General features: G+C 42.8%; 1 protein-coding gene across 1 annotated transcript in view; it reads left to right on the top strand.

Annotated features, from left to right (window-relative positions):
• LOC133349226 (collagen alpha-3(IX) chain-like) overlaps positions 1-7176 on the top strand; it is a 45068-nt gene extending 37892 nt beyond the window's left edge. The window contains 6 exon segments of the mRNA XM_061562545.1: positions 609-665; positions 667-756; positions 1853-1907; positions 2906-3094; positions 4947-5024; positions 5962-7176. Of these exon segments, the coding sequence (XP_061418529.1) occupies positions 609-665; positions 667-756; positions 1853-1907; positions 2906-3094; positions 4947-5024; positions 5962-6173 (681 nt within the window). The 3' untranslated portion in view covers positions 6174-7176.
• The last annotated feature ends 5739 nt before the right edge of the window (positions 7177-12915 follow it).

The following is a 12915-nucleotide window of genomic DNA, read 5'->3' as shown; positions in this document are numbered from 1 at the left end:
CGATCCACTCTCCTGGTGTGACAATTGAAACAGTGACGCGAGTTTCCTGAATCCCCTCCTCTGTCCACCCAAGCAGTAGAAATGTGCACACCACAACCCAGCCTGTGCAAGTCACGTGTGGTGGAGTAAAGTGTGGGTAGTCCCACCACTTCAATGATGTGTGCCCAGCGTGAAGAGTAGGTCAAATACGATCTAGAAGTGCTATCCACAGGTCCCTTAGAGTTACGTGTGTAAGTGCTGAGCGCAGTGCTGCTCATCTCAGTCGGTCAATCAATCCTTATTTTACGTGCCAATATCGCCCACAATGAAGGAGGCATCAGTGCACATTGCAAAGGAACGGGAACGGTACTGGGGGCAGAGAGCCCTCAGCGGCTAACACCGACCGAGCGAAGTAAATTGCCACCGCGCGCAAGATCAAATCAAGCCGTGCACAAACGAACAACATAAGAAAGGTTAAGTAGTAAATACAAAATAAGCAGAATACATCAAAAGCAAAGGGACGGTATTCATTTTCACGGGAAAGCTCGTCTGAATTGTACTCCCTTGAATCGTCTGTACGTCCTTGAACCCCGGCATGCGCGCTTGCCGCGGTTGCGTTGCGCGTGTAGGTCGGTGCCCGCGGGGACGTGGGCGCCCCAGGCAGAGCGGGCCACAGGGGGCGAGTCGGGGCAGCTCGGGCTGCCGGGGCCCAGGGGAGTGGTGGGGGAGGAGGGAGAGTCGGGGGCCCCTGGTATCTCCGGCCGCCCAGGCCCCCTGGTAAGGCATGGAAATGGGGGTTGGGGGAGGGACATTCTCTGCCTTCATTGGAGATGAACTCTGTGGGTAATTCATAATAGAGGGGGCTTTTTTGGAGAGTTAGATCACGTAAATATATAAATGCGTCGTTAAAGCCGCCACCACCAGACACAGCCAACTAGTAAGGGTTGTCACGAAAACAGAACATGCCAATTCGTCACTAGTACAGCACACCGGTGTGTTGGAGAGCCAAGCTACAACATTTACAATCTGAGTACGACGTTTCGCCAGTAATTACAACTAGCTTCTTCAGGCGACAGCTATATTTGTGGAGAAGTCCACTTATTTCGTTCCATATTTAGAGGCGTAGATGTGGTTACCACACTTCTGCACTAGTTGTGCAAAGTGGGGGGGGGGGGGGGGGATGAAATTGGTCGCGAAAGCCTACATGTTAAACTCTGTGGATAATGTGAACGACGCGTCATGAACTTGAGTGAATGAATCGCTTCACCAGGTGTGGTGGACCACGTCCTGAAATCCAGAAGCTTGGAAGCTTGGAGGAAGGGTGGGTGATAGGGTTGCCACCTCTGAGGTACAGAAAATATCAGGGACAATGTTAGGAAAGACACAGTATCTCACAATACTGGAAGAGAAGCAACTGACAAACACCAGGAAAGTTTCAATGTCCCTCCAAAAGAGGAGGATCTTTGGAAAACCAGGGCAGGTGGCAACCTTAGTGGATCACAGAGGAATGGGCTATATCTATAACATTAACCTGCAGTGGAATGACTTGCCTCTATGAGGCAGCACAGTAAATGGGATTAATTTCTGAGAGTTACCCCCTTGCTTATTGCAAGTTTACTCTGGGCCCTTAGTTTCCTCCCACATAACAAAGGAATACAATCAGATTGACTCTCAACACAGAACCCTACTAACTAGACCTGCAGAATTAAACTTTGTACAGTAAAACAAACATTGAAAATTACGTTTCATCATGTGTCACTATGAAGAATGTGCTGGCTACGATGTGTACATGGAATACGATACAGCATTGCTAAATATTTAATAATCTTAGACAGTAGCTAACGATGTATCTTACAATTTTCCATTTGAACAGGGGAAGCGGGCAAGTGAACTGCACATCCGTGAACTGTGTACCGACATGATAACAGGTGATTTAATTTTGAAAAATACTCAATTGCATTGTTACGTAATCTCGTATATGATTCACCACATTGACAACTGTACGACTGTGCAACACCAAACGTGCATCGGCATCAACAGCCATTTTCTATCCACTGCTGCGGCGACGCGGCCCAGCTGCAGTGCTGTGTTCACTGCTTGTTGCAGAGCTTCACGGTTCCATTAATACTGCGGTGTGCAATAACAATATTACCACCGATTAATACTGCGGTGTGCAATAATAATACTACCACCGCACGCCATCTGCTTCATAGTGGATGTTAATGATCCACTGACGTTATCCGCAATAGCAGACCATTGTGTGCCAGATTCACAGGCAACATTTAAAAAATTCAAAAATTACCCACAACTTATTCAATTTGCGCTAGGCGTAGCGATCATCACCACCTACTGGCAGACTAATGCCCCAGGGTCCTCTTGCAACTGCGACACCTATCCTGATCTCTTGATTTCTCACCTAGTTACACAAAATAAATTTGAGCCTTGCAGGCTGAAGGCCTCCCCATGCTGCCACCATCCCTCAGGGTCAATCTTACTCCTGCACATGATCTAATCTCATGTCTCCATTATCTGCCTGGCATATTCCCTCCTTTAGCTGCCATTCCATCAGCAGTCTCCACTATTCTTCACATCTAGCAATGTGCTCTGCTCAAGCCCAATTATATGTAAAAGCCCTGGAACAATGCATTACTGTATGAGGGCCTGCCCATACCATGCGGTTGCAGACATTGGAGTGAGCACCCAGATGTCGGTGACCTCTATGGGGGTGGGGGGGGGGGTATATCAGTTGGTGGGACACGGTAAGAACACACCTTGGGGGTCAGCCGTTGACTTTGCAGGAGCTGAAGACTCGAGCATAATAAAATGAGTCCTGGTGAGGCATGGCAGCATCAATGGCAGTGGCTGTGATGACCTATTGACCTTGACAATGTCAGCGGAATAAGCGTTTGTGTTGTTGCACTTTCAGAACAGGTGAACCAGATTGCTCTCAGCATGCGGCGCCAGAGTCGGGGCACTTCTCACCTCCCAGGCCCTCCAGGGCCCCCGGGCCCTCCAGGCCCTCCAGGGGCCACTGGGCTGTTTGGTATGCGAGGGGTGCGTGGCCCTCAGGGCTTTGAAGGATCCTACGGAGTCATGGGTGAAACTGGACCAAAAGGTCAGTAGATAACTGCATTGCTTCATTTAGTCTATGTCCATGCAACAATATGTCCATGATGACCTGCGCAGGTTTTTGTGGTTGTTCAGTCGAGCTCTGCGATTCGTTTCCAGGTTGTACCGTGTGTTGTTCAGCATGATGGCTGACGCTTCTCTGCACGAGCGAACTGAAGAAGTTTCCGAGCATGCGGAGCGAAATATCAGATATTATGCTGAAACAACCACGTGTGGTACAAGCCAAAGACACACTGGGGAGCTCACGAAATATATTGTTAATTTCAATGCTGTGATTTGTTTAATTAAATGTAACTTCGCTCATTTACCAGGGAATTGAGATTGTCTGTCCGTTTTGCAAGAAAGATCTAGGTAATGTTAGCTGTGTTGTGACAATAATATCAATGCCAGTATTTACATGTTCAAGAAGATGCACTTCACCTGGTGCACTGGACTATTCCTCTGAAAGATTTAATATTTTTTTCTCCATCTGCTTTGAGCAGTTACTGCGTTTTTTAAATGTTCTGTGGATTGTACTTCAGAATCAGAATCAGAAACGGTTTTTATCGCCATGTAAGTTTGCACAGACAAGGAATTCACTATGGCGGGACGGTGCATACATTGAACAAGTAGGAATCTTAACTTATATAAAAGGTATACACTCTAACTATACTAACGTTATAAAGTATAAGTAATACTAAAGGGCTAAAATCTTTAAAATTATGAATAAGTAGACCTTATAAAATGCGAAATGTAAAATGTTAATTAGCCATATTAAACAATCTTAAAATACAAAAATACAAATAAGATTACACGTTGTAAGTATGGAAAGGTGTAATTATGTAGATAAAATGTTATAGTAAGTGTAACAGTCAGTTTAAGTGTAAAAGTCATTTTAAGCCCTTGGCCTTGTTGAGGAGGCCAACAGCAGATGGGAAAAAACTGTTTTTATGACGTGAGGTTTTGGTCTTGATGGACCGCAGCCTTCTGCCGGAGGGGAGTAGCTGGAACAGAGAGTATCCAGGGTGCGAAGAATCGTCCGCAATCTTCCTCGCTCGCCTCAGGGTCCTCAAAGTGTGCAGGTCCTCAAGGGTTGGTAGATTACAGCCAATCACCTTCTCAGCAGTGCGGATGATATGCTGCAGTCTGCTCTTGGTACCTAAAGGACTCAACCTTCAAATAATAACAAAATTTACTTTAGTGTAAATTACAGAATTGGTTCACGTAACTATCAAAGTATGAGTTTTAATGTTGTACTAAAGTACAGTACTGTAATTCCAATAAACTCTTCAAAATTAGGTCTCACCAAAACAAAACACTGTTTCATAAATACAATTTAATTTGCAACGATACTAATGTATAATTTGCATCATTGGGCGACACCACAGTGGCAAGATGTGAACTACCTCGCCTGGTATACAGGAGGTTGTGAGTTCGATACCGACCCTGATGACGCCTGTATATGTGGAGTTTGCATGTTCTCCCTGTGGTCGCGTGGATTTTTCTCTGGGTCCTCCGGGTTTTCCCTCCACATCTATAAATATGCGTTTAGAGTATTTGGCTCTGTAAGATTTCCACATGATAAGCCACTTCGTTGAGCTATCATTTTTGGCTAGGTCACTTCTGAAAACGAGCTACATAGCTCAGTGGTCCTTACCTGATAAAATTAAAATAGTTTAGTTTCGTGGAAATGTGCTTACCTGCCATTGTGTAGAGCATCTCACACCAAGCATTTACACAAATGGAAGGAGTAAAATTCAAGGCAAATCTTGGTTCGTTATTGGGATATGCTCCTGTTGGGTGTGATGCTCAGGTCCGTCACAGACCCGGCTTGACAATTATGTTTTGCTGTTGTTTAGGTTTTCTTGGGGATAAAGGAGACAAGGGCTCTCAAGGGAGGGCTCGCTTGGGCTACATTGGTGTGCCAGGGCCAAAAGGTACAAGATCTTCCTTCCTAAATACCTTGACATAAATCCTTCCACTGGGATATACATCGTATTGCTGGTATGTGCTCACATTGTGTATTTAATTACGGGGTCAAATGTTTTAGTTTTGAGGTGGGCCAGTGGCTCATGGGTCACAGATATATAGCTGCCACTGCTGACACCGTGGGTTCCAATCTGGGGTGCTTATGATGATTATACTGGATTCACAAGTGTAGAAAGTTGATAGTCTCAACCTGGTGGTCACCAATGACCACCGCACATGCAACAATCACATTTAGTTGTTGTTGACACTTAATGTGACAAAACAAAATAAAGGGGACAAACACCCGATTTGAAATCTTATCTGCATTGACTCCACTGAATTTGCTGCACGAATCCACCTATCCGTGGAAAAGTTGTGCAGGATGGGACAAACTGCAAATCATCACGGATAACAAGAGTTTTCACAGACTCTATAGGTCTTTCGATTTAAAGCTTTCGTGACTGCAGGGATTCATCTTCTTAGTTCTTTCGGTAAAGTCACGTAGAAAGGAAATAATAAAATAATAAAAATTTAACATAATAAAATACAATTCTCACGACGTTTCGGCCACAGCGCAAGCAGCCGTCCTCAGGTGAAGAACAGGGCTATCGGACAGACATTCAGACGCTGTCTTTCCGACAGACCTGTTCTTCACCTGAGGACGGCTGCTTGCGTTGTGGCCGAAACGTCGTGAGAATTGTATTTTATTATATTTAATTTTTATTCTTTTATTATTTCCCTTCTACGTGACTTTACCGAAAGAACCAAGAAGATCTATAGGTCTTATATTGATTTGATCTTGATTGGTGCCTGTGGATAATTTAAGTCACAGGTAATGGGGTGGTGGAAAAGAAGAGTTTTACTGTCCAGCTAATTATATTTTTTCGTAATAATTTGTACTCTCAGGTACACCTGGTCCGACTGGGGAGAGTCGACCAGGGACAGACGGGTCTCACGGGGATTGGGGGTTGCCGGGCTCTGCCGGCCGGCTTGGTTCCACAGGGGCCGTGGGCTCTCCTGGGGTCTGCGACAACTCGGGGTGCATCCCACAGGCGCCACCGCACATCGTCATGGGCAAACTTGGCAGCGTGAAGGGGCCTGGAGGCACGGGGCCCTAGAGACACGGCCACCACCAGCATCATCAACGGGCTTTGTGTGAAGGGAATGCGCTTTTCACTTGAATACAAATGGTGTATGAGTGACAACAGCAACAGCAGTGGCTGCAATTTACCAATAAGTGCCGGTGATGCCCCATGGTGCTTATACCAGGATAGCTATACTTTGAAGCCAAATGCAAAAGAAAGGGTCACTTACAGGAGTAAAGAGACACAAATAGATGTTATTGAATAACGGAGGTTACTGGCAAATGCATTATCGGCGCTCCATGCTCGTAACTACTATTTTTTCATCCTTTATATTAAGTTCGCTTGCTTGCGTGCTTGCTTGCTTACGACCATGCAAACCTTTCGGTCGTTTTTTAACCCACTTCCCGTGATCCAATCGAGCTGACATTTTGCACACAGACTCGTTGTGCGAGACAATTAATGTTCGTGAAAATTGTTTTCAAAAATTTTACACTGTTTAGGGAAAACAAATTAAATATTTAATTACCAATTGTTTAATACTGCAGACAATCATCTGACCCATAGGTGGCCGCCACGCATATAAAGGATTTAGAGTGAAAAACTTTGTTTTTACGGGTTATACTTATTATTTTTTACCAGGAAAGGTCCACTGAGCTATATAGCTATTTTAACGAAGCGACCTGGCCACAAATGATAGTTCAATGAAGTGGCTTATCACGTGGAAATTTATAGCAGCCAAATACCCTCAGCGCACGTTTCTAAATGTGGAGGGGGAAAAAAATCCAGAGGATCCGAGAACAATGCAAGCGACCACGGAGTGAACATGCCAACTCCAAATATACATCGGGCGTCAGAAACTTGTCGACACTGCTCATTGCTTGTGAGCATTGCTCCCTGCCTCCTGTTACTAAATAATGGCTATTGCAAGCTGCCCGGTAGCATCTCGCATAAACCACCTCCACAGAAGCCTTTTCTCTGACACTGCTGGTACCAGCCAGTGGAAAGGCCACTTGAGCTCTAGGCAGTGCCCGTTTATCCCCCCTTAACATGTACATACGTAAAAGCTGCTGAAGTGTGCAGTGATTGGGCGCATGGTTAACATGAGCCTGCCAATCCAGCCTTGCTTTCCAAGGAGTTCACGTACGTCTTGCCCAGATTCTTATGGTTCACATGATATCCTTACACAATCCACGCTTCTTTTAATTTAAGGGCGAGATTACAAAAGGTTTTTGGGGGGAAGGGATTACTTTTTAAACTCCCATGCCTCCATTTTAAGGTTTGTACAAAACGTGTTTAATTTTAATCATATTAAAACAAACTTCTTTCTACTAAATTTGTAATGATGAATAGCGCAACATATATGTAGTTTATTTGTAGCAATCATTAGTGAAAATAACAAAAACGTGTTTGTGTGTGTGCATAATTAACACTCCTGGTAAACGTTCATACCTTCTCAATTTCAACAAATCAGTATACATCATGGGACCTTTTCTGCCAGTACCAAACTATGATGATAGGTTTTCCCCTTTTTTCTGGCAACAAAACAGGTGTTAAGATGTTAAAACACCAACTGAAACCTTTTACAAGGAATCATGTCTGCATTAACCACAATGCTTGTGGTCAGAACGCAAACAAAAAACACACTGATAATATATGCAAACACAAGCCGCGTGAACGTATCCCGATTTTCTATTACTCATAACGTAACACATTGAAGGGGACTTTGGAAAATTAGGTGAACACTTAGAAATAGATTTACAATTAGGATGCATTATACATGAACGAGCTGATGCTTGTATACTATGCTGTATTTATTATTTAAGGTATATAACAGCTCATAAGAAAACACATTACTGCTTTGTTCACGATGAGTTTGAGTCCTCATGTGTCACAGATGGAGTGGTAGTGTGTTGTTGTGACCGTGTTTTGCATTGAACTGTAGTGATGCATCATGTGATGTCGTGTGGGTTTTCAATAAAGAAGATTCTCTTTTATACAACCAAACGTTCATTGCGATGCATTCACCTTCTTTATGGCGCCACTGAAGCAACCACACATTAAATGTCTACATTGTAAACACACTGATTATGCCATTACATGTATATTTCTTGTGATCAGGTTACAAATTCGTCTCGCAGTCAGGGGTCCCCTCAGTTCTTTGCAGGGTTAATAAAATGAGTATTACCACCTTGTGAGGGCTAAACATTGCTTGTCCTGTGAACAGCTCGTCTGAACCCATCATAGGAATGTGAAGTTTGCACCGCTGACTGAGGGCTATAAATAAGAGATGAGTACGGCCCAATACTCATTTGAATGGGAAATTAATTTGACTTTTTGGAGGTCAGTGGAAATAAGCTGATGCTTGGAATGAATAATTTAATCCTCGTTTTGCTCTTTAGGGTAATTGAGTTTAGAGGCAGAACAAGTGCTCACAAGTACCTGTCCAGACTGCAGGTCTTTGAAGAGGGATCCTGGCCTACACCATGGAAGCTTGAGCCTGCTTACTGAGCCAAAGCTCAACTTTCACACCAATGACATCACCTCCTGATTATCATATCAGCCAACGATGTTTAATGCTTCTGCAAAATAACAAACAATAAAGGAACTCGTATCATTCCAGATTTGAAGTTTTCGTGAACGCAAGGATCCATACTCTTTGGTTCTTTCGGTAAAGTCACGTAGGTGAAAAAATAATTAAAAAATAATGGGGAAAAATAAGAATAAAATAAAAAAGGGTTATTTTTAATTTAATTTTATTCTTATTTGTTTATTTTTATTTTATTACTTTATTATTTTTTCACCTACGCGACTTTACCGAAAGAACCAAAGAGGATGAACTCGTATAACAACATTGGCGTTCTTGGGTTTGTGCAGCTGCATTGTTGATTCAGGAGCCTGCACTCATTCTCTGCAATGTCGACGTTTGTTGCCTTTGCGCTTTGTTGCTGCCACTGAGCTCACGCACCACGCATCTCACGTGTAACATTGCCAGGGAACTGGCGAAACGGTATCATGCGGGTAACAAAATAAAATAAAACTCAATTATTCTTCTTCTTGGTTCTTTCGGTAAAGTCAAGTAGAAGGGAAATAATAAAGTAATACAAAATAATAATAAAAACATTTATTTTTTAATATTTTTTATGCTTTATTTTATTATTTAATTGCTTCCCTTCTACGTGACTTTACCGAAAGAACCAAGAAGATGAATCCCTGCAGTCACGAAAGCTTTAAATCGAAAACATGCATTATTATTACTTGGGCAATTGCATTGTTTAAATAAACTGCCCTCTAGCATACAGTCGTGTATGTTGACTTAAAATGATATCCATAATGTGGGGGCGTGCCTGCCGCAGTTTAGGAGCTAGTTGCTGACGAGAAAACCAAAGCGTAAATGGTATCCATGCTCAGACAACAGGCGTTACTTTATTTCCCATGACAGCCTTGAGAAAGTAGCGAAAATTCCACATTTCTATGTCAGGGGCTGTTATCTCTAAAGGTCAACCAATGCTGCAGAAAGTTCTGATATGAATCACCGTGAGTGGCTCTCGAAATGGAGGCGGAAAGTCGATTTTAATGGGGTCTAAATAATACAAGAGGTTCGATAGCCAGCAGCTGTGAGGTTATGGATTTCTGTTGAATAGCAAAAAAACATTTCGCAAAGCAATGGTTTCTTCGTGGGAATTCCCACTTATTCTAACCAGATGTATTCAAATGTATTTCCAATCATTTCAATCACACACACAACGGATTCATATACCCTTGAAAATTTTGGGAGAATATTAGAATATGAGGAAGCATTGAGTTCTGCAAAAACTTATGTTACCCGTGCCCATAATCTTCTTATTATGCACCATCATCCGCAATTTCAATGATGGAATGATGTCCAATTACCTGCTTATTATCAGCGGATTGTCTTTTCCCCATGGACAAGTAGTGTAGTTGCGAATAACCCCACGGAAAATAGGATCCACAATATTGGTCCCCATATCATGACGGATAATTGTTGTCCTGTCCTACATTGTGCCCGGCATGGAAGCGTCTCTCACATGATCTCAGTTGGGACGGTCAGCTGATACACCACATCATGGCTATACCGTACTGGATTCCCATTGGCCATTGTTAAAGCCCCAAAAATAAGCGGTTAACTTTGCAAAGTAGGCCGAGGCTCGCTTACCTGTATGACATACCTGGTTTAGACAGTATTAGATTTGGTGTTTTGTGAACCACAATACCTTGTTGATCTCGTCAAAGATCATAAACCATCATACGAACTCCGGTCACTCTCGCAGCGGATTTTGTCTAGTCATCGAACAAAGACGGACACTGCATTGCGCACTTTCAGATGCGCTTCTGCAGCCGTCTGGAACGCTCTTCCCTCCGATATTAAGAAGCCACTGGAACAATGCACCTTTACATGTCGATTGAAATCTCATTTCTTTAGAACTGCTTTTTTGTCTTTAGTTTGTCGTCCTTTCCCCAAACCTCCGATTATCACGGTTGGCGACGTACGGTGCAAAATAAGTGAACCATCCATGCATCGTGCCCCACAGGCGTCCCACTGCACGGAGAGGCATGACGTGCACCAAGATAAACGTGGGTTTGAGATGGCAGGAGCGAGCTGTACCCGCCCGAAGCAGCAGGGCGTCGTTGATTAAAAATTCCAATCCGTCTTCAGTCGGGCATAACTGTTGAATGTGCCTTTGTTAAAGCACAGCTCATTCCATGGCTTAACAGTACCGGGAGGAGGAATTGTGTCTTTACAAGGTGACACGGCCTCACGTTGCAAACAAGCTGTGCACCATTGGACGAACGCTATTTTAAAATGTGTTCACCGCGTACACATGCCACGATATGCATGCTGAATATTGCTACTTTGTCAGATTGTATTGCAGCTGGAATTTCAGCAAACAAGGACAAGTGTTTGATTTGTTAACGAACACTCCACAGTATTTTAGAAAGCAGTGTTAAGACTGACCAGGTGGCTCAGCTGTGGAGGGAACAGCTCGCAATCGGAAGGCTGCAAAGTTCAAAACCTGGTTAGTTGGTTGGCTTGACCCATCATCCCGCTGTACTCAATTCAATGAGTACCGCTTTGTGGGAGACGTTAACATTGTTTGTGCTTCATATAGACTCACCCCTGCCATATGAATGTCCACCACTTAACTGAGGGATGTGAGCGGATGAGCACCGCCGTAATGCTCATTTGAATAAGGCATCACTCTGACTCTTTCGGCTGTGTTTAAATAAGTACAACTGTGTTATATGTGAGCTCGTCTTTATTTTGTAAAAGTGTATTCGTTGAAAAAAGAAGTCACGTGTTTTTTATTTGTTGTCAACTGTTTCCAGCACAGTAGTTTCTGAGAGATCATGCATATCTATCAGTACTTGTGTGATATCATATATGCTCTCATTTGAGTCATTGCAAAACTTACATTTAGGAAAGTTTTTTTAATTTTACAGTCATTGCAGAAATTGTCAAACCATAAAATGTCGGTCTAATGTAAAATTGGCCACGCAACTTTGGTCATTCATTTTACAATTCCATTAGCCACATTTCCAAAAGCTCATGGTTGTCTAAGCAGATTAAATATTGGGCAAGCTTAATTATCTGGTCCTGGATATGTCAGCCCAATGTGTAAAAAAACCTGCAGGGAGTCAACAGCCACGTAGCTTTGTGGTGGGGTAAAGTGTGAGCAGCCTTTGTCCAATGTGCCAGTTGCAGCTAGCTTTAATACATGTACAGAAGGCACACTGCTCTTTATATGACGCCTAATGTGTCTTGATGTTTCAACAAGTAGCCAGCTATAGCCGCAGTGATTTTCAAGTGTGGTGTCTTGTATTTGATGGGTCTCTTTCTTAAAGGCTTATACCACCATCTTCTGGTGAAGAGTAGATATTTTCCAGAGAGCACTATGAAGTGACAGAATGAAGGTGAGTACATTGGATCTAATGTCGATCTCGACACAATTGTGGTCCTTTCGCATGAATAATATGAATGAAAGTGGAAACGCTGAGTAGCAATTTGTCGCTTTAGAAATCTGTAGAAGCATGATAATTATCGATGTGCTTGTTGTTACTGCTGTGATTACTGAGCAACATAACGCCACGGATTCACAACTGCGATTTGACCAAGTTACATTGTTATTTTGGATTAAAACAGTTGACCTGAATTTTTACCTTTCGGTGTCCCTTTGACCTTACAGAAATTCGTATTTTAAGTTGTATGCAAGGTTTATTTATTTTTTGCGACGGCCATTCGGTATTCTATTTTGAATAAAAAAAAATCAAACTGATAAAAAAACTGCAGCTTACATTTACTCAGTTTTTAAATCAGTACATTGTCGCCGATTATAATTATGATTTTAAAATGCATGAGTGGAGATTCAAATAAGTTAATTAACTACAGCGGTATGGTCAGAGTAGCATAATTCATGGTCTGTTATTACCAATGTTACACAATCCAGGCTGATTATAGCCATATCACTGTTGCAGTACCAAGGGCGGTGAGAGTTTAAGTCCCAGCTTCGGTCAACTAAGCCCAATCATCCTGCTAGAATAACCAGAATTTAGCACCATTTAAAGGAGCATGCACAATGGTTGTATTGTGGAGAGACGTGTCCCTGTCATGAGGACAGAAGAACTTCCACCACTTGCCCTGGTCCAATTAATTGATACGAGCAGATCTCACTGTGATCTGAAAAAAACTTTTCTGAAAATATGAACCTTACATTGGACATATTAAGGCATACAAAGTAATGACCCATGGCACGTGCAA

The sequence above is a fragment of the Lethenteron reissneri genome, chromosome 29 (genome assembly GCF_015708825.2).
Source record: "Lethenteron reissneri isolate LAM-NWPU_2019-01 chromosome 29, ASM1570882v1, whole genome shotgun sequence".
NCBI classification, from domain to species: Eukaryota; Metazoa; Chordata; class Hyperoartia; order Petromyzontiformes; family Petromyzontidae; genus Lethenteron; species Lethenteron reissneri.
Note: the sequence above shows the minus strand (reverse complement) of the source record. Positions and strands in the feature narration are given on the sequence as shown.